Source organism: Coturnix japonica, chromosome 4 (genome assembly GCF_054131305.1).
Source record: "Coturnix japonica strain WE chromosome 4, WE-NBRP24, whole genome shotgun sequence".
In the NCBI taxonomy this organism is placed as follows: domain Eukaryota; kingdom Metazoa; phylum Chordata; class Aves; order Galliformes; family Phasianidae; genus Coturnix; species Coturnix japonica.
The window spans coordinates 71,026,345-71,046,212 of record NC_140666.1 but is presented as its reverse complement, the minus strand read 5'-3'; the positions used below and the strand labels follow the sequence as shown (position 1 = coordinate 71,046,212).

At 42.7% G+C, this 19,868-nt stretch overlaps 2 protein-coding genes across 3 annotated transcripts in view; one reads left to right on the top strand and one right to left on the bottom strand.

The window, feature by feature from the left end:
• Positions 1–4,488, top strand: part of WDR19 (WD repeat domain 19) — a 29,629-nt gene extending 25,141 nt beyond the window's left edge. Inside the window, exons 33-37 of one of the 2 annotated variants that reach the window (XM_015862466.3) lie at positions 157–307; positions 425–548; positions 1,802–1,878; positions 2,280–2,400; positions 4,128–4,488. In XM_015862466.3, coding sequence (XP_015717952.1) covers positions 157–307; positions 425–548; positions 1,802–1,878; positions 2,280–2,394 — 467 coding nt within the window. In that variant the 3' untranslated portion in view covers positions 2,395–2,400; positions 4,128–4,488. The remainder of the gene's footprint in view (positions 1–156; positions 308–424; positions 549–1,801; positions 1,879–2,279; positions 2,401–4,127) is intronic. The other variant, XR_014945999.1, reaches the window with a different exon arrangement.
• Positions 962–19,868, bottom strand: part of RFC1 (replication factor C subunit 1) — a 30,501-nt gene continuing 11,594 nt past the window's right edge. Inside the window, exons 5-25 of the mRNA XM_015862476.2 lie at positions 19,363–19,589; positions 18,586–18,660; positions 16,189–16,266; positions 15,490–15,574; positions 15,117–15,400; positions 13,624–13,731; positions 12,924–13,103; positions 12,536–12,640; positions 11,461–11,848; positions 10,727–10,836; positions 9,363–9,477; positions 8,792–8,880; positions 7,791–7,928; positions 7,405–7,500; positions 7,188–7,286; positions 6,578–6,732; positions 6,347–6,464; positions 5,459–5,604; positions 4,804–5,017; positions 3,860–4,051; positions 962–3,380 (exon numbers count right to left, since the gene is read on the bottom strand). Of these exons, the coding sequence (XP_015717962.2) occupies positions 3,285–3,380; positions 3,860–4,051; positions 4,804–5,017; positions 5,459–5,604; positions 6,347–6,464; positions 6,578–6,732; positions 7,188–7,286; positions 7,405–7,500; positions 7,791–7,928; positions 8,792–8,880; positions 9,363–9,477; positions 10,727–10,836; positions 11,461–11,848; positions 12,536–12,640; positions 12,924–13,103; positions 13,624–13,731; positions 15,117–15,400; positions 15,490–15,574; positions 16,189–16,266; positions 18,586–18,660; positions 19,363–19,589 (3,098 nt within the window). The 3' untranslated portion in view covers positions 962–3,284. The remainder of the gene's footprint in view (positions 3,381–3,859; positions 4,052–4,803; positions 5,018–5,458; positions 5,605–6,346; positions 6,465–6,577; positions 6,733–7,187; positions 7,287–7,404; positions 7,501–7,790; positions 7,929–8,791; positions 8,881–9,362; positions 9,478–10,726; positions 10,837–11,460; positions 11,849–12,535; positions 12,641–12,923; positions 13,104–13,623; positions 13,732–15,116; positions 15,401–15,489; positions 15,575–16,188; positions 16,267–18,585; positions 18,661–19,362; positions 19,590–19,868) is intronic.

The following is a 19,868-nucleotide window of genomic DNA, read 5'->3' as shown; positions in this document are numbered from 1 at the left end:
GAGGTGAACCCGTGGTTCCCGTGTGTGCTTACAGGAACTGCGCATATTTGTGTGCATAGAAAAATCCTGTTGTCTTTCATCAATGCCCTATTAGCACAAAGGTTCTGAACAGTAATATTAGTAAGTAAACATTGCTGTTGGTTCATTTTGTTGCAGACATTGTACCAATTTTGACTTCAACAGTAATTGAGTGTCACCGAGCAGGACTGAAGAACTCAGCCTTCACTTTTGCTGCTGTGCTGATGCGACCTGAGAATCGAAATAAGATCGATCTTAAATACAAGAAGAAAATTGAAGCAATGGTCAGGTGAGCAGTGTTCCTCTGTGCTTCCAAACACTGGCCAGGCATCAAAAGCACTGTAGAAGATCCCTGTTCAAGGTCAAAGAGCTTGAGCTCTTATTCACATGTGTATCTTCCTGCCAGGCACCCAGACAAAGCCGAGGCAGAGGAGCCGACAACAGCCTGTCCCTACTGTGCATTCCAGCTCCCAGAGTGCGAGCTCTTATGTCCCAGGTGTAAAAACAACTTGCCCTACTGCATCGCAACGGTGAGTCCCAATTCTACACTGGAAGAATGAACACAAAGCCACTGCTTCTTTATTCCTATCTTCAGTTGGCTGCCAGAGTCAGGCCAAGGCTTGGCTGTTCTTTCCGAGCTGTTGGCAAGTCAGTGACACCCAGACCTCTGGGGCGCTTCCCATGTTAAGTCCTGGGTCAGTTCTGGTTTTGGTGTTAGTGATCCTGACATAAATGAGAAGCCCCACTGTTTTTGTTTCAGGACTCCTTACAGCCTGTTGGAAAGGGCCGCAGTACATTGCCCAGTGAGAGGGCCGTGCAGCTCACCTCCATAAAGTCCTAATGCTGCACTCAGCTCCTGTCCACAAACATTTGACTGATTGAAGGGATTTGTCACATTACAGAATAAGAACAGATTTTCTAAAGCAGGAAACAAACAACAGAGTTAGTGAACATGCTTTACTTTAATATTAAAACTAAAGGATCATTCTTACAAAAAATAGTAATAGCTTTTTAAACTGTTTTTTCTCCACTGGCTTAGCAGAACACTGTGCTCTGTGTACACGTCTTTTCATTTCTGTTCCACGTATTTAAGCTGTCTCTTGGCTCTGGTTCCTTCACACCATCACACTCACTTACATCACCAGGACTGCAGCGTTTTTCTCATCATACCCTTGGAAAGCATCAAAACAATCCACTGCTGCCTAATGTGTTACAGCATAGATGTGTTAACAATGATGTACAACATTGATGTGTTAAACGCACATCAAGGCACTGTTGGGCTTTACAATGGTGACCATGGTACCTAACAACTTTCTGCATCAGAATCAAATGAGAAACCAAATAAGAAGAAAAAGAAGCTGTTTCAGCTCTCCTGCTGTGTTCACTGACTGACTGACAGCCGCAGCCCCTCGCTGCCATTTTTGAACCTTACGCACCACCAATAATCTCAGTACATTTACACCACTCTCTTTCTAAGCACTTCCCTACAGGGGCAGCGTAGAATTGCCCTGACTGAAATCATTTGTAAAGTGATAATTAATTTCATTCTTAAAGTTACAAAAATAAATACACGTCATAGGGAAAACCTTCTTTCCCAGTGAGAGCTTCTCTTCTAGTCACAGAATTTACACGGTAAGCAAAGTAACACTGTAACCATGTGGGTTTCTTCATTCGTTAACAGCTTTAGAACTCCATTGCTGAGACTTTTTCCACAGTAACTGAACTGCCAGGTGAAGCATTGGGGAGCGCCTGCCCTTGAATGACTGCTTCCTCTTGTGTGCAGGGCCGACACATGGTACAGGATGACTGGACCGTCTGCCCACACTGTGACTTTCCAGCCCTCTATTCAGAATTCAAGAAGTAAGCTGGGATTTTTTCTTCTATTGAAGGGTTGCAGCATTCGTTCCATCTAATATACATACTTATAGAGTGTCACTTCCAAGTGAACCAGCCCAACAGCAGCCACCGGAATAGGAGTTTGCACCTGGCACTGTGTGCAGACTAACAAAGCATTCATCACTTAGAAACGCCCTGTGTTCCAGTGCCAGCTGCGCTGGTTGTAGTCTGCTGCCTTTTCCTCATGCCCACTCAGCAGAGCAGCCTTACTTCTGGGGTTAGCAAATGGCTACAAAAACTAAACACACAACTCACCTTTTCCCCCCCAGACAGAAACAGCTGCTGCTCCAGCCTCTCTTACACTGTGTTTGTTACTCTCAGGCCCAACCGTCCTTTGACCCATTGCCCCTCTTGCTTTAAAACAGCATGTTACAGGTTGAAAACATCTGCCCAATGTGTTCTGAAAGAATCAACACCGCTCAGCTTAAGAAAATGAACGACTGCACACAGTACCTCAAACAAGATGACACGGATGGTTAAGTTCAGGTATGTGTTAGAACCTGCTTTTGCAGGGCTCTCTGGGTTGAGTTGCTGAGGGTGTGGGGTTTTTGTTTTATTCATTAGATATCAGGGCTCATTGGGGGAGGCTGCAGCAGTGTTTCCCAGCAAGGAAAGTTCAGTGTTGGAGAGTTTAACTTAACTTACAAAGCTGCATCTCGATCTCTCAGGTAGCTGAGGAGCAGATGTAACATTTACTTGCCCTTACGCATACAGGTTTTGCTTAACTTCATTTGCACCAACCAGGCCATGAATGTTCTCATATTCAACATCTGCTCTGTGCTTCCATTGCTTCAGTTTCTGTTAAACTTTGTAACTTTTTAGGTATTCTGTTCTGGCTTTGATTGCAGCTATAGAACTTAAAACATTTCAAATTGTGGAACAAAATCCCTCTCTGCTCTGCTTTGCTTTTCTATGGCTGTGGGGCCAGTTAAGAAAAAAAAACAGAGCCTGATAGATGCAGGAAGACAGAACACCCTGTGAGCTTAAGCAAAAATAAAAACCTCACGCGAAACACATTTTATTGTAATTCTATACACTGCTTAATTGCTATAATGTACAAATATGCAGATTAGGATTTGCTATTTACAAGATTTCAGTACATAATAACAGAGGATTTATTTAAAAAGTCATGTGAAGACGTGCATAAACACCAGGTAACCACGCATCCCATCTGCGCCGTGTCCATGCACCCTGCTTGTTGTACAGCACTAGTTACGGCTGTAACGCAGCACTGCCCAGTGTGAGAACAGGAGCTACGGCACCTCTGTCAGAGGAGCGTTTTCAACACACTGGTTCCACATCACCAGATCTGTGTCACATTCCTGACAAGTTAAATAACCAAAGCTACAGACAGAGCAAGGTTATTCTGTTTAATGTCTTGTTTTCTCTTTTCTTTTACCTTCTTTTTTTGTTGTTTCTTCGTTTTTCTCTCTTTTTGGCAGCTTGGAAGACTTCATCTTTTTTTGCTACAAAGAGAGTACAGGGAGAGTTTAGAATTCCAGCAGTAACCTGGGGAAAGGCATAAGTCAAATGCAGTGAATTAAAAAGCAAAGGAAAAGAAAAGGGGAGTGGGGGGAAGAGCCTCTCCCCTTTCAGGAATCGCACTTTGAAGAGTGATGGAATACAGACTCTACAGCACTGTCACTTTTAGCAGCAGCTGCAGGGAAGTGCTGGCTGCTCTGTAAGGACGTGGCCAACACTTTTGTTATATACATTATTTAACACGTTATGGAGAGGTCTCACTGGTCCAACAGTCAAGCAGAAAAAAAACAAATGAAAATAAATGAGTATTTCTGATAGTACTGCTGGTCAAGAACTGACAAGGTGATGCATTCAGCATCTACTCTGGCTTTGGTTTTTGATTCTGATGTTACAAGTCCTAGAAAGTGAACATAGAAAGAAAAAAGTTCAGGGTGGTGGTGTAATACCAAGGAAGCCAAAGCACCTTGATCATGGCATCGCTTTCAACAGTATCCTGCTCGTCCTCATCAGATGGGGGCTCTTCCACTCCCAGTTCTTCATTCAGCTCAGAGGTCCCCATGGATCCTGGCTGCCGTCTGGACGTCTTCACAGAATGAAGGGAATATGGAGTCAGATGCGCCTCTTTGTTGTAGGCCCGTGTAAAAGCTGCTTTGACCTGTTAGGTGGGAAGGAAGCACTGAGCGTCAAATTAACTAACCAGTTTATTTGTGTATTTACAACTTCATTTTCAGCTGACCTGCAAATCTACAACTGGACAGAGCTGCAATCAGACATTCAACTCCAAAGTCTTTTCTTCACTAGACTTTTATAAGAAGACTTCGTATAAGAAGTTGTACCAGAGGAAACTGTCCCTCACTTGAGAAATCACGCCTTACTCCAATCAGTCATCTATTGTGGCACTACGTCATTTGTGAACAGCTGCCATCAAGGACGCAGTACGAGGAAGGGTAACATTCACCCAGCATCTGACAGACACACTGAGAGCTCACTGAGAATACATTCATTTCACTAAGATCAAATATCCCACTGGTTTTATGTTTTTGTTGTCCTTTTTTATCTTAATGTCTTAATAAAAATATTTTTACAAGTACAGTAAGTATTGTTACTTACATATGTTACCTGCATTATGTATTTTGCATGTGGCCAAGATGAGGCCTCTTCACTGGATGCAGCCCAAGGCACAGGGCTGGACACCCGCACTCATCCTACTTCTAAAACAAGTAAGGCTACATCCCTTAGCGGGCTGCCTTGCCGGATGAACTGCTATGGATTTCCGTGTTCAATTATATTAGAGTTAATAAGACGATGCATTTGCATCTTCAGCAGCATGTCCAAACCATAACTATCATTGTAAGATTTCCTTACAAAAGATGTGAGATAAGGAAAAAATTCAGTAGTGAATCTTACCTTGGGATCCAGCTTGGAAAAAGGGCTGGGTTTCCCTCCCCACATACTTATTTCCATTATGTTGTCAATGTCTTCTTTCATCAGGCAGTAAGAGTCCAGGAACGCTACAGCATCCTGTACACCATCTGCTCCAAAGTCCCGCAGTGGCCGGATGAACGCATCGCGCAGATGGGACAAATATTCCACATTGACTGTCCTCTTGCACGCCTGGGTTCTTTGTCAGATTGAAAGTGAGAAGTTAATCTGTACAGCTCTACTCAGCTCTTTTCCAAACAGCCTCACTCAGCAAATGGACGCTCAGCTGCCTTAGGAGTTAACCACAAGCTGAGTTGTACCATTTATTTTCTCACACTTGCATTAGGGAAAACCTGGTGCAAAGTATCCAGCACTCAAAAACCAGAGTGTTTGGGGAAACACAACCCTAACTTAAAAAAGGAAGAAAAAGATCACAAACAGACGGTACCATTAACATATCAGAAGTGTCCTCAGTCTGACTGCTGTCCAGAGCAGTGACACAAAAGCATCACCAACAATCTATGAGGATATTCCTAGAATGTACATTTAGGATTGTACCAAGGACAGCACAGCACTACTGGCAGGTAACGAGCTACAGAACGAGTTGTCTCTATTGATGCGCACCAAGTGTCAGTACTACCTGAGGCTCATGTGCATCGCCAGCTCTTGGATGATACGCTCGTGTTTGCCCGTGGATGAGAATTTCCCCAGCCAGCTGGGAAAGACGGGGAACTGGGACATGTAACCTCTCATCAGCTCCCCAGGAAGAACACTTGAATAAATAGCCTGAAAAAATAACACACACACACAAAACTTAGTTAGAACAGAATGGATTTAGTCTCAATAACACACACACGTGCTACCCGTTTCACTGAAAGCAGGTGAGTGAATACGGATAACCCCACAGCACCAACAGCTCAACTTAAGACAATGTGGGCTGCTTGTTGCTGTTTATCCCTTTTAGGTTACAGCTTCAGCTCCTGTACCACCCTGTGTGTTATCATGGGGTAAAATATCTGCCAAGTGCTGAGTTGTTACGAACCTTTTTTCTTTTTAAATGCTCTGTTTCCCCAGTGTGGGGTGCAGTCACACAGACAGCTGATGTCACACAAACAAGGACCATCATCTCCAGGTGGACACAGTACAGGAAACACATGAAAAGCACACGGCTGCTAACAGATTTATATTACAAAGCCATATAACCACAGTTAGGCAGAGGCACCTTCCAACTTGTACAGTACATTCTCTGATGCCAGTCGTGGTCCTTTATGCACCAATAAAGACCAGTAACCTGGTGCCACACGAGTACTGACATCGCTTTAGATGTTCCCACAGTTTATAAAGCAGGTTCTAAGTTTTTTCAGTGCTTCAGAAGACTGTTCCATGATACAGCACGGGGTCATCTGTGTGCTCTATAGCAAGCTGCTCTACTCTATAATAGGTCATGAATGCACTGACATTATGAGGTTTGAGTCTCACACACTGCCCCCACACCGGGGTGCACATGAAATGAGAGCTGAGTTCTCACCTGTGTTGGTAGAAGGTTCCAGTTTTGCTTGGTACGAATCTGTTTGTCCACCAGATCACCATCACATATACTATCAGCAGCTCTACTCAAGAGCATCAAGTGTTTCTTCAGATCTCCTCTGGGGGGGAAAAAATTGATCTTAGTACACAGCAAAATATATACAAGCAGGTTTTAATCTTAACCTTCCTCCTCACAAAGTTCACCATGGATTCAGGGTCTGGAATAACTCACCCAGCAGCAGCAGGTTTCACATGCACATAGTTCTCCTGGACAAATAGGGGTGCTAGGGAATAGTCATGGAAGAAGAGATCTGATTTGTCTATAAGAGACATTCGAGAAGCCTCCTCTCCAGCAGCAAAAACCTTCCGGACAACATCGAAAGGGCCCTAAAGGATAAAGGTATTTCAAGAAGTGGGTTGCAAGGCAAACAAACACTCAGCACACAGTCAAGAGAATCACTACAGCGACTGTACGCAGCAATATCTGGATTCAGCACCAGCTCAGTGTCCAGTACTGCACTTTTATATGTGCCTTTTCAGTGGTGCTTTGCCAGTTCTGAGAACTGAGTTCCAAGATTAAAAGAATCTCCTCCTAAAGACAGCAGTCAAAGTGAGAAGGCTGAGATGAAGTGAGCATCTTACTTATACGGCACGTCAAAACTTGCAAGTCAGTGCTGGATTATCTGCTGTCCCACTACTTGTGGCGAGACTGACGTGTACTCAAAACACTTGACAGCACCTCACACATTTAGGCTATTAGTGCCTTCCTTCAGAAGATGCTTACAAAGCCCAGTACTGCTCTGGAACATCACAATAGCAGCCAGCCCATATTTTACACATACCAGTTTGATATCCTTTTTGGCTCTGCTGGCGTCTGCTTTGGCCTCATCGTAAGTCAATGATTTATCTTTTGCACACCACATATTGAGGTTATGCAAAACCTAGAAAACGAAAGTGACAATTTGGTAGCACAAAAACACTTAAAGACTTCAGAAGAAAAAAAAAAAGAAAGCCCAATCCCTACACCTAAATTCATTCTAGTGCTGAAATGGCACCAACCTGTCTGATGTCTTGATTTGCTGCCAGGATTATCTCATTCATAGCAGGTGGTGGAATCTTCAAACCCTCTTTAAACGCAATAGACATCATGGCGCCCTGTAACACAAACAGTTCTGAGAAAATGACAGAGTTCTTATTCATTCTTTCCCTCACAGCGCACACTATCAGTGTGTTGGGTTGTTTGTTTTGGGTTATGAACACACAAGTCAACTTAGTTGAGATACTTGAGTCCTCCCTCCCAGAAGCCAGAGAGCCCCATGTGGGACAGTAACCCAGTGAGGTGACCTGCTGCGTTTCAAGCGGTGTTTTCCAGTTCTGTATGAACTGTGCCACATGGAGACAGATTGCTGCTGGTAATTCAGTGCAAACCACGCAGCCATCTTTACCTTAATCTGTTCTAGACGAGGCCTCTGAAAACGAAGATCAAAACAATAGTGGACCAAGGAACGCATTTTCGGGTGGTTCCGATCGTTACACATACAGATGATGGGTATCTTTGTGTGTCTAATCAGACCAATCAGCTCCTGTGATATAAACACATCATAACAACTGCATCAAATACCTCCAAAGATGAGAGTGCTTAAGATGTCATATCAAGCAGCATCAGACCCTGCCTTAAATCAGATCCTTTTCAGATTGAAGCCCATAAACTATCTCCCTGCTGTAAGTGTATTTCCATAGCGAAAATGTTGGCCCTTTTTCCTACTTTTTCTGCTTGTTATTCTCTTGAGCTCCAATAGCGCTGGCACCCAACCAAAGCCCAGTTTGACCCACACTGCGCAGAGGGAGTGCCCATCTCCAACCACTCCCTGCCACAAAAGCAATGAGGAAGCAGAAGTAAAAAGATCATCAACCGTTCCCTGCTCACACAGCTCAGCTCTGCACACTCAGCTTAAGTTGCCGTAGCAAACTTCAGCTGTTCTAAGAGAGGTGAAATTCAGGTCAATTTCAGGTCATGCCAGGTAAATGCCTGCGTGTGAGCTAAAGGTCTCTATGCTCTCCATCATCAAAGTACTGCAGTGACCATTGTCTACTGAAGAAAGTAACTGTCCCAAGCTGGATTACAGCCCTCCCAGTGCTGGCAGACATCAGCTGCACAGAACCTGTGATAAACTCACCTGCCCAAGAATAAACATCCGTGGTGCACACACCTGAGCTAAGGTTCGTGTGTTTATTTGTTTTGCAGAGATTTACTGTTTTGTTTGTCTTTTAAACTAAACGTCTTTTTTCCACCTCTATCAATGCGTCATTCTTACACAAAGATGCAATTCTACAATAGGTCCGTGATCTCTGGAGGGACTGTGACCCACAGCTGAGGACAACAGACTGGCATGAAATATGGCTTGCACTCTGCAATGGCATTAGCTAATAACTGTAGTAGTTTCACCTGAATCCCTCCTCTGTCTTCATTGCCTGCCATACCATCCACTTCATCCATGATCAATACATGTTTCCCGCTAACTGATGAGGATGTGCCTGAAAATGAATATGGACAAGAAAATGAGATTGCAACACAATATTTTATTCCTTAAGGGAATAAAATAGGGTCTTGCTCAGAGTTTTTCCCAATGTTTTACACATCATGAAAGCCCAACCTAGACAAGTGAAGCAGTGATGAACCTTCTGTCCTTGCTGTGCCAATGTGCTGATATGGAGTTTATGTTCACAGAATAGGGCTGTAACTTGTGTCACTGTCCAAGAATTAAGCGCTGGGCGACAGAAGAACAACTGCAGAGTCCTTCAGTTGTTTGTGCTGATTAACAGTTTATCCTCTGAATAACAGGATTTAATCCTATGCTGAGGATGAATTAGCACAGCTTACTCAATTATGCCATTCTTATTTGAGCCTGATCACCTCCACGTGATGAGCATATTCAATTCCTAACATGACTGCACAGTAAGGAAGCTCTGCCCCTCCTGTAACTACAGCCAAGCCCTCCTTCAAACAACAGACATACCAGAACAGAAGTCTTTGATGATGGTGTTGTTCAGTGATTCAGCAACTACTTCCTTCAGGCTGTTCTTACTTCGAGTGTCGCTGGCATTCAGCTCCACGTAGCTGTACCCCAGTTCCTAGTCCAAACATACAAACCACACAGCACAGTGAGACCACACGGACTGGTGAAGAACATCAGCATATCAATTAGAAACAGTACTTACAGAATTCAAGAAGAAAGCTTTTACAACACTATTTCCAGATCTAATCTGTGGCTTTGATTCCCTTCTCCCTTTATCCTACTATATTCTCACACCCAGAAATACTTATAATCAAACACAGCACAGACGTGCCAAAAAGAGAACTGTTGCACCTCCCACCCCACCCTGACCCCTTAAAAAACCCAAAAGACACAGATTTTGCTGTGAAGGATACACCTGAACTGTCCCACAGGACAGAAACAGAACTATGAGCCAAGGCTGGAGAAACCCCATGGCATTCCCAGATGCGTATCAAAATCTCATGCACAGTCAGGAAAAGAAACATGCCAACATCCCTCAGAAAGCTGATGGAAAGAAAAGCTTCCAACTATTTAGCAGCTAGAAAATACATGACTCCCTCTGCAGCTGCACCACTTCACAGCAGGGCTTGACTGCCTGCAGTCCCTGAAGGAACATAAAGCAGCCGCTCCTTTATCAGTAAACTCTCCCAGCACAGACACAGAGCTGCAGCATTGCACTGCACCACAGCTTTATTCCTGTAGCTTGGGTAACCCAGTTCTGTTAGTCTCGTCTGAAGAGCAGAGCTAAACACTCTGCAGAGAGACCTACAGCAACTGTGTGCGAGCCAGGTGGGAAAACCAAAACAAAAGACTGCAGCAGTGCAAACATAGCACAAGTCAGCACGTTCAGCTCCAGGTGCAGCAACAGCCAGGGAAACCAGCTCTGGGTTATCGACCCTTGGGTTGGCACAAAGCTCTAAGGCCTCTGGGAATGGAGGGAGGGAGGGACGAAAGAATGCAAAGCCAAAGTTACTTCTAACATTTGAATTGTAGAGAGTAGGTAAGCTTCACTTCCCAGCACAAAAGACCAGACAGCTGCTAATTCCTCCCAACCCCTGCAAGCTAGTGGTACCTTCCTGAGAATTCTTCAGAGGTTTGTTCTTAAGAACAGAATCATCTGTACCTCACTGCAGCACCACTATTAATAACGTAGCTTTAAAGGCATCTGACCATCTTTGTGGCCCTCCTTTCGGCCACCTCTTAAGTCTGCGCTGACTAGGCTGGGTGCAGAACCTGGTCATTTGGGGAACAACCACCTGCACACACCCGTATACAGGAACAGAATAAAATCAAGTGTTGGGAGACAATAATTAACAAGGACTCACCTTACAAACTAAAGAAGCTGTGGTAGTTTTACCAACTCCAGGTGGACCAGAAAGTAATGCTGCTTTAAAACCAGCACCATCATCTTTGCCTCCAGATTTGTTGGGCTTTGCTATAAGAGAAGATTCTAGGTTTTACATACATATATGAACTGCACATGTTATGTAAACCTTTAAAGATATCAACTAGTACAGGAGTTTCACATTCAAGGCTTGATATGAGTATAAAAATAAGATATATGTGCATATGTGCATCCTAAGCATATGGGCAAAAGCAGATTAAACTGTATGAGGTAAGATCGTAAACTGAAATATTAACACAATACTACTATTTCAGCAATTTTCTGACAATGGTATCATAAGAAACAACACTCTTGCCCTGTGTGTATGGACAGGTTAGCACTGATCACTGTCTCTCTTGGTGAAAAAGAACTGAATAGCCTGGATGTGAGGCCCTTTATATAGCTATTACTGCTAGGTTATTTTCATCTGCTTTGGAAAACAGCCACACTTAAGAAAATACCACACAGTATCTTCAGACAGAAGGAGGGGGGTAAGAGAGCAACTGCTTCAACAGAAAACTCAGGCTCAACTGTTTGTAAAAATCCGCATCTGAATTTAGAGTCGTTCCTGATGTGCAGAGTTGCTCTCCTGTCACTGAGGACCCCTGCCAGCACATGGTACCAAGCACTGCAACCGGCACGGTACAACAGCAAGAAGTTAACCATGCTCATCACCTTGTCCATCTTCCGAGGTATTCTTGTGCCAGCTTCGGAGCCATCGGAGGAGTTTATTGGCACAGCTTTGCTCACCCTGCTGTCCAATTATCGCCTTAAGTGACGCAGGCTTGTATTTATCCACCCATAGTAACACCTCTGTTCTATTTTCGCTGCTCTCAGAACCCTTAGGTTTGGGGGCTTCGTTCTTCTCCACAGTTTGACGTTCGAAGTCCTTAAGCTTTCGAATGGCAGCAGCTTCTTTCTTGACAGGTTTGAAGGTACCTCCCTTTTCAGGTGTACAATTACTTTTCTTCCTATCAGCTTCCCTTTTGAGAGGACTAAAATTCCTTTTGCCAGACTCAGTTTTCTGTGGCGTCTTTATATGTCTTGACTCTGTTTTCTTTGCCTTAGGAAAATTAAACAAACAAATTAACATGCTGTGCTTGAACATAAGCAGAGGCATGCATAAGAAAGTCACAGAGTTTGTGTCCTGATAAACGTCCCTGAGTAAATCAAAGAACATCCTCTGAAAAATAAACCACTGTTTAACGCAATGCCACCTGGTTCTGTAGCACAACCCACTACACAGGCAGGAAGTGTTCTGGTCAGTCCAGCAGTATTCCAAGCTCCAGCACTCTCCTTACTCACTGAGAGTGATGTGTTATGGAAAGAAATAACCTGAAACCGGTGACTGTCAGGCTGTAGAGAACAGACCAGTAAGCTCCAGATAAGGATTAAGCCTGTTATCTAAACACGTGGTTACTTACAGCTCTAACATGTACCCAGTACAGTCTCTGGGTACCATATCAAATCAAAGAACGCTAAAAACCGAAACCATTGAAGCAGATACAACAATCTCTCGGACAGCTACCTAAGATACCTAAACATGTAAAACAATGTCAGAGTACGAAAGGTTGGAATAAACCTGATCAGTCCAAAGTACAATTTTTAAAACACAGTTACGATTTTTCAGTTTCAATACATTTAACCTAAGACATCAAGCTGACAATCACAGGTAGGGCACATGCTGTTAGGAGAACAAAAGATCGAAGCACCCTGCAATTAAAAAAGAAGAATAACCAAACAAACCAACCTCCGTTTCAGCTGCCAGCTCATACTTGGACTTCTTGCCTGGCATAGTTCGAACAAGCTCAAATAGACCGTCCTCATCAATAATTTTAGTCCCTAAAGTAGATGCCTGAGGGGAAAAATAAGAGTAAGGCAAATGAGAGTTACAAAATTCACTTCAAAATCCTTTTAGTAAAGGCTACATTTAGGAACACAAAATAAAGGCAACATAAGGCTGTTGTTCTCAGTGTGTGTGTATAAATAAAAATAGACTGAAATCCTAACAATGCTGAGTAACTTCTCCTTTTCAGCACACATTTGTAGTACTCACTCTTTTCAGAAGAGATATGAAACAAGCCAACACAAGTAAATGATTTATTTTTGCTTCCGCTTCCCTCAGACACAACTCTCACCTTTTCACATTTAGACTGTCCGCAGTCTCGTCCCATAACCAGATAGTTTGTCTTCTTGCTGACATTGCCAGTTACTTTTCCCCCGTAACGTTCAATCAGAGACTTGGCCTCATCTCTTTCAATGGACTCCAGAACTCCTGTAATTACGAATGTCAGGCCTTCCAAGCAGTTTTCAGCTCCCTGACAACCATAACATGGAAAATACGGGTCAGGGATGCAGTCCTACAAATACTCCTTCGACCGCGAGGTTTCCTAAAAATCATGTCTACCATGTCAAGTGCTCTATGAAATGTTAAAAACTAACCTAATCCACATGGCTATAGATAACATGTGTAGAAGTTCAGAAACTATTAGAAGGAACAGCCCTCAACAGTACTTCACACGTTGTTCACCTGACCCTATCATACCCCTAACAATGTGTGCTTCAAGCTCAGCAGTGTCAGTCAAAGGAGTGACGGCAACCTTCAAACATTAAGACCAGTAACTAATTTACATCAGTGCGGCTTCATAAGCCTGATAAGGAATTTCATTTCTCAGTATATTTTCTTGAGTTTGATCACTGTTCAGCATTACAGTTTAGCTTCCCCCCCATTAAAAGTAACTCAAATAGCGCAGTAGACGCTTGTTAGATCACTAATAATCAGAAGCCTATGATGCACACCACCTCTACATACAGAAACTCTACTGTAGCCAAGCTTACTTGAGGTATCTCTTTGGAACCCAGAGCCTTCGGACCCTCACGATTGAGGAAGCTTCGGTAGGCTTGATAGTTGTTTCGTCTCTTTTCAGAGTCCTCAGGACTTATAGACTTGGGTAAAAGAAAAATAAATACGTGGCACATATAAAAAGATGTTTATAAAACAAATAAACTGCAATGAAAAACTCAAGGACCGCAGCGCAAATAACTTTTATGCAACAAAGATTAAACATTGATTAAAAAGTAACACCAAATCCCACTGGATTTTTCATTGCTGTTTGGGAGAGGAGGCTGTGAGTTATTTTTCTCTGGGGTGGGGAGAGTGAGAAGGTTCCTTATGGTGGGTTGTTTCAGTTACACTTTGTTTTATTTAAAGAATTTGGTATTCTCAGTTTTCTGTACCTTTATGTGTATTCAGCGCATATGCGCTCATTTTAGTAGCAAGTTATTGCTTTGAAATCACATCCAATTTGATTCCAGAATGATGGTCACTTTTTTACTGACAAGATCTATGCTATAGTAAGAAGTAGAAATACTAGAAGTAAATTATAAATCATAGAAGCTTTTCATTTTTAAAACATTTAATTCAGGTAATAAAAAATAATAATAATGAAATTATCAAGGTTGGAGAAGACCTCAAAGTCATCAAGTCCAACCATCAACCCATCACCACTGCGCCCATTAACCACGTCCCTCAGTGTCACATCTATACGGTTCTTGAACGCCTCCAGAGATGGTGACTCCATTTCCCTCAGCGTTCTGTGCCACTGCATCACCACTCTTCTGGAGAAGAAGTTTTTCCTACTATCCAACCTCAATCTCCTCCAGTACAACCGGCAGCCATTACCTCTTGCACTGTTAAAATGCTACAGGCTTTCCTCTCTGAATCACAACTGCTATTTAAATGTTAAAAGAAAAAGACAAAAACAAAAAGGTATTTTTATTTTGATTAAAAAGTAGATTTTGAAGTTGCCAACAACTGCTGGAATATGTTCAATAACTTGTTACTGAATCAGACAGTTAAGAGAACACTGAGCTCTATTCCATTTTACCAACGTACTTCATAAACAGGAAACCTCATTGGGAGGGGAGAAGAAAAGAAGTGGTGTGTCTTTTGAAGTACAGCATTCACAAGATCACCTACGCTCACATAGTTTCATTTGCTGTCAAAAACTCTGCATTACACGGGAAGTCAAATGAGAAAAAAAAGCACTTAACTGATTTTTCAGTGCTTGTGCATATCTTAGTGAGCATTAAAGAGTGCTCAGTTCCTCGATGTGCTTAATCTGTATTTTTCCAGCTAATTTACCTCATACATTTCTAGAGTTGCTGGGAACTCGAATTCTGATAAGATTCTAAATTCTTCAAAATCACCCAAAGGATACAAAAAAAGCCCCCATACCTGGATACAACAGTGGCACACATACAGAAAGAACTGAAAACTGTTTTCCTGTAAGCTCCACCAAGCCAATTATGTTCACATGAACAGCTCCTACCTCAGCCTTCTTGGGAGAAATTTTCTCCTTGGGTGTTCTTTTCTCTTCTTTCCCCACAGCATTTTTATCTTTTGATGGTAAATTTTGAGCGCCACTTTCCTTTTTAGTCGTCTCCTCCTTCTGTTTGAGAGCCGCAAGCTTTGAAGTAGGTTTCAAAGGCAAGGTTTTCTCCGTCAGTGCCCTTGCTATCTTACCAGCAGATGACGGTGGATGTAAATCAGGCTCTTTTGAATTTTCAGACTTGGTTTGTTCTTTTACTTCACCTGCCGAGTTTGTTGCTTTCGCTTGAAAGAGGCAGAGGAGTGAGAGTGCATAGGTAAGGACATACTGAAGTTTGAAAACATTTCACCAATTCATGCTATTAGAAACCCACCTCTTGGGGATTGTTTGCATCTTTCTGTCACATTAGGACTGCTCTTGATGCTCAACACTGTTTGCTCCCCTGAATCTCTCCGAGCCTAAGCAAATAAATGATGCAACAGTCAGAAATGTATGTCCCAAAATACCATTAAGCCCAAACCCTTTGTTTTCCAACTGTTAAGTATATCAGACTGAATGATATGTACAAAAAAGCTGATCCCTACCACAAGTGAGAATACACTTCTACACAAAGGCAAGCAGATGAGCAAATTCTACACTCAGCCATACACATAATCGTTCCTTAATTCAAACAGCAGACAAACTTCCAGGTTACAATATGTTTCGACTCTATTCTAAACTCCAAAACCCTGGATGTATAACACAGGAACTATTTTACTGTACCGTAAGTGCTCTTGCACCTCATGCCACAAACTATTGTAATGAGGAGAACTCCCACCACTGGGTTAGAGATAAAACTGAAGATCCCCGCTTGCTCCTTCTCTCTAAAGATGGAGCGTTCTCCCTCCCTTTCTGTCCCATCACTTCTCACCATCTTGTGCCCTTGACTCATTTTGCTAGATCTGCTCCTCAGAAAACAGAGCAGCTGAAGCTGACCTAAGGCATTTATAATTTTAGACATAGATGAGGTGTCTCAGTAAGATAACTCCTAGTAATACAATTTCTGAACTCTAAAGCTTAAGAAGAATTCAACCTTTTTCTTCTGCGGCGTTTCATCCAACATTGCCAAAGTTCTAGCAAATTCTTCATCTTCGTGCAGCTGCCTCTCCAGCTGGGAGGAGAGAAAAAAGGTTTTAGATTCGCATTTGACAAGTTTCAGTTCTTCTATCTTTTAAGACTCTCTACTATTCAAGATAGAATATCTAAAGTAAGATGGCAGATAGTTCGGGGGAGTATCCTACCAGACTACCAGGTACAAACAAATCTCTGAAGTCACCACAGAATGACTTGTTTCTCCAGATATGACATAACTAGAGCAAACTAGAGTTTGAGTTTGTTACACCAGACACATTAATAGCCCCATAAAATCTGCTTTCAAAGACATTTTCTGTCCCTTCAGAACTTTGTTTCACATAGGAAGGTGAATGCAACATGTACAGTTTCAGTTAATCTTCAAGCTACCTCTTCTATCAAACACTGTTCTTTGGGGAAAACCTCTCTTCCTTAATACAGTGTGCATTACTGTAAATAAATGCTCTTTCAACAAAACAACAACAAGCAATTGTTTCATTACTATCCTAATGTCTAATATGTCACGTTGTAAGATTCAAGTAGATGACTTCATAACAACAATATGCCACAGGCACTGTTTTTATGTGCCCATATTGATTAAAGGAATGTCTTCCTTGGTTACAATGAGCTAGGGGAAAGGGAGAGATTACCAAACACAGACCAGACTGAGGCAGATACACACCTGACAATGTACATTCCCTTGATGATATGTTAGATGATTACAGAGTTATAGATACAGTTGTTGCTTTTGTTGGAATCACCTCAGTTTTCATAACATATTATTTAAGTTTCCAATTCTCCTGAGGAAACCGGCTGTCCATGGCCTAGACAGGTATACCCTTCTCTGAGTAAGGAACTGGCTAGAGGGTTGTGCCCAGAGGGAAGTGGTTAATGGAGTTAAGTTTGGCTGGTGACCCGTTACAAGTGGTGTCCCCCAGGGGTCGGTTCTAGGGCCCATCTTCTTTAACAACTTCATTGATGACCTGGATGAGGGGATCTAGAGTACCCTCAGTAAGCCTGCAGATGACACCAAGTTGGGAGGTGGTATTGATCTGCCTGAGGGTAGGGAGGCCCTTCAGAGGAATCTGGATAGGCTGGATTGCTGGGCTGAGGTTCAACAAGGCCAAGTGCCAGGTCCTGCACTTTGGCCACACTAACCCCATGCAGCGCTATAGGCTCGGAGCTGAGTGGCTGGATGACTGTGAAGAGGAAAGAGACCGGGGGTGTTGGTTGATGCTCAGCTGAATATGAGCCGACAGGTGGCCAAGAAGGCCAACAGCATCGTGGCCTGTATAAGAAATAGTGTGGCCAGCAGGAGCAGAGAGGTGATCATCCCTCTGTACTCGGCTCTGGTGAGGCTGCATCTCAAGTACTGTGTTCAGTTTTGGGCTCCTCACTACAAGAAAAACATTGAAGCCCTGGAACGTGTCAAGAGAAGGGCAACAAAATTTGTGAGGGGTCTGGAGCACAAGTCTTATGAGGAGCAGCTCAGGGAGCTGGGATTGTTTAGCCTGGAGAAGAGGAGGCTCAGGGGAGACCTCATTGCACTCTACAACTTCCTGAAGGGAGGTTGTGATGAGGAGGGGCTTGGCCTCTTCTGCCAGGCAACAGGACCCAAGGAAATGGCCACAAATTGTATCAGATGAGGTTCAGACTGGACATAAGAAGGAACTTTTTCTCTCAGAGAGTGGTCAGGCATTAGAATGGCTGCCCAGGGAGGTGGTGGAATCTCCATCCCTGTTGTTGGCAGTGTTCAAGAGGTGTCTGGATAGGGAGCTAGGAGATATGGCTTAGGGGTTTCCTGTAGGTATGGTAAATGGAGGACAGCTGGACTAGATGATCTTGTAGGTCCTTTCCAACCTTGTGATTCTATGATTCTATGAAAACAATAAAGCCAGATTCATCGCACCCTTGGGGATGCCGAGGATAAGATCACATTTTGCACCTAAGATCTCTATTTCTAAGGATGTTCAATATTACCAGTGGGAAGTGAATCAGTTTTCCCAGAGTAAAGCCAACATGTGAGACAAGTATACCTTTGCCTCAGGAAATAAAACACATACAATTGTGAGGAAGCAGAAAATGAGTTATATGTGAAAAACAAGATTATTCGCATGGGTAGAAACAGTCTGCAGAGACAGAAAATAGGTGAGACAGGTTCTATTTACGTAACTGAAGTAATGCCCATAAACATCACAGTCTGACTACATCTGCACTTATCTGCAAGAGTTCAAGCAAAACAGAGATGTGTGTGCATGTGTAATTCATAGTATATACAAAGCGTCTACCTTCGTTTCTTAAAATTTTAAGTGAAACAAACTGCCCGTGGCAGACAGCAACAGATTTATACAGCTTTTACCTCTGAATCTTCTTCAAGCTGCAGTTGCCTAGCAATGGCCTCATCATCCAGTGTGCTGTCTCTGCTTTGTGGAGGCTGTATGTAAGAAAAAAAGACCAACAGTTCAGTTTCCCCAATATTTTATAAAAATTCATTTTGTGTGCTGCTAGAAAAGGACTGGTAAGTAGACATGCAGCACAGTATCCCCGGCTTCCTAACCTACACACTTTTAACCAGGGCTGTTTTCAAGAGATTTTACCATTCAAAACATGTATTTAATTTCTTCAAATAGCACTGAACATCTCTAAAACTACCACAGCTGGTCAGCTTGACAGAGTCAACAACTACACTGTCAATTGGGAACTTCCTCCACACTTGGTTTGATGCTTTGTTATCCCACGAATACACACACTATAAAGCTCTGGAAAACAACATCATTCCTCTTCCCCCTGCACAACCTCCCCACACCCCAGCTTCAACCTTCTCCAAACTGTAAGCTACCCCTCTCATTCACTCTCAGAAAACTGCTTTAATATTTTAAGAATAGTTACATGGGGAAAAGCAATAGAGAAAGCACTACTTCCAACTTTATGCCGTCTTCTCAAATATAGAAGTACTACTCCATGACTGTATTTGCAGACTTGATATGCTTGTACATCTCATCAAAACTACCCTTACACTTGAGTGGTTATGAAAAAGTAAACTTAAGTAATACAAAAAGAAGAATCTTCTGAAGGTCATTAAGTTAGCCCTTGTTTTGTGTTCTAGCAACCTCAAGAACACACCATCAGTACTCACTTCTTTCCTTTTACTTGCTACCAGTTTCTTTTCTGATCGCTGGACACTTCTTGTCCCAAAGTAATCAAGAGCTGAGGTGGGAGTCAGTTTCACTGGAGATAATGGTTTGATTTTAGCCTGTGGCTTTACATCTCCTTTTTTCACTGTAGCTGCTCCTGCTCCTACTGATGTCCCGTTCTCCTTAGGTTTCAGGGAAATCCTCTTATTGACAAAGTCATCCTCTTCATCTAAATATGAAGAACATTGTATTACTTCTGACATGTGCTTCTAATATTGTCCAGAGAATTACTTTGGTCAGGCTGCACTAACACAGACCCTATGAAAATATTAGGTGTGCTTAGAAGTTGAAAATAATAATAATAAAAAAAGATAGTCACGTTCCCTAATGTAATATTAACATCCAGATAGCAGAGCTAAGTCTGAATAAATTGACTGCTGCAGCATACACAGCAGCAGTATTAGCTCACAGATCACTGAACAAAGCCAAAACTCAGTTTCAGCTCTTA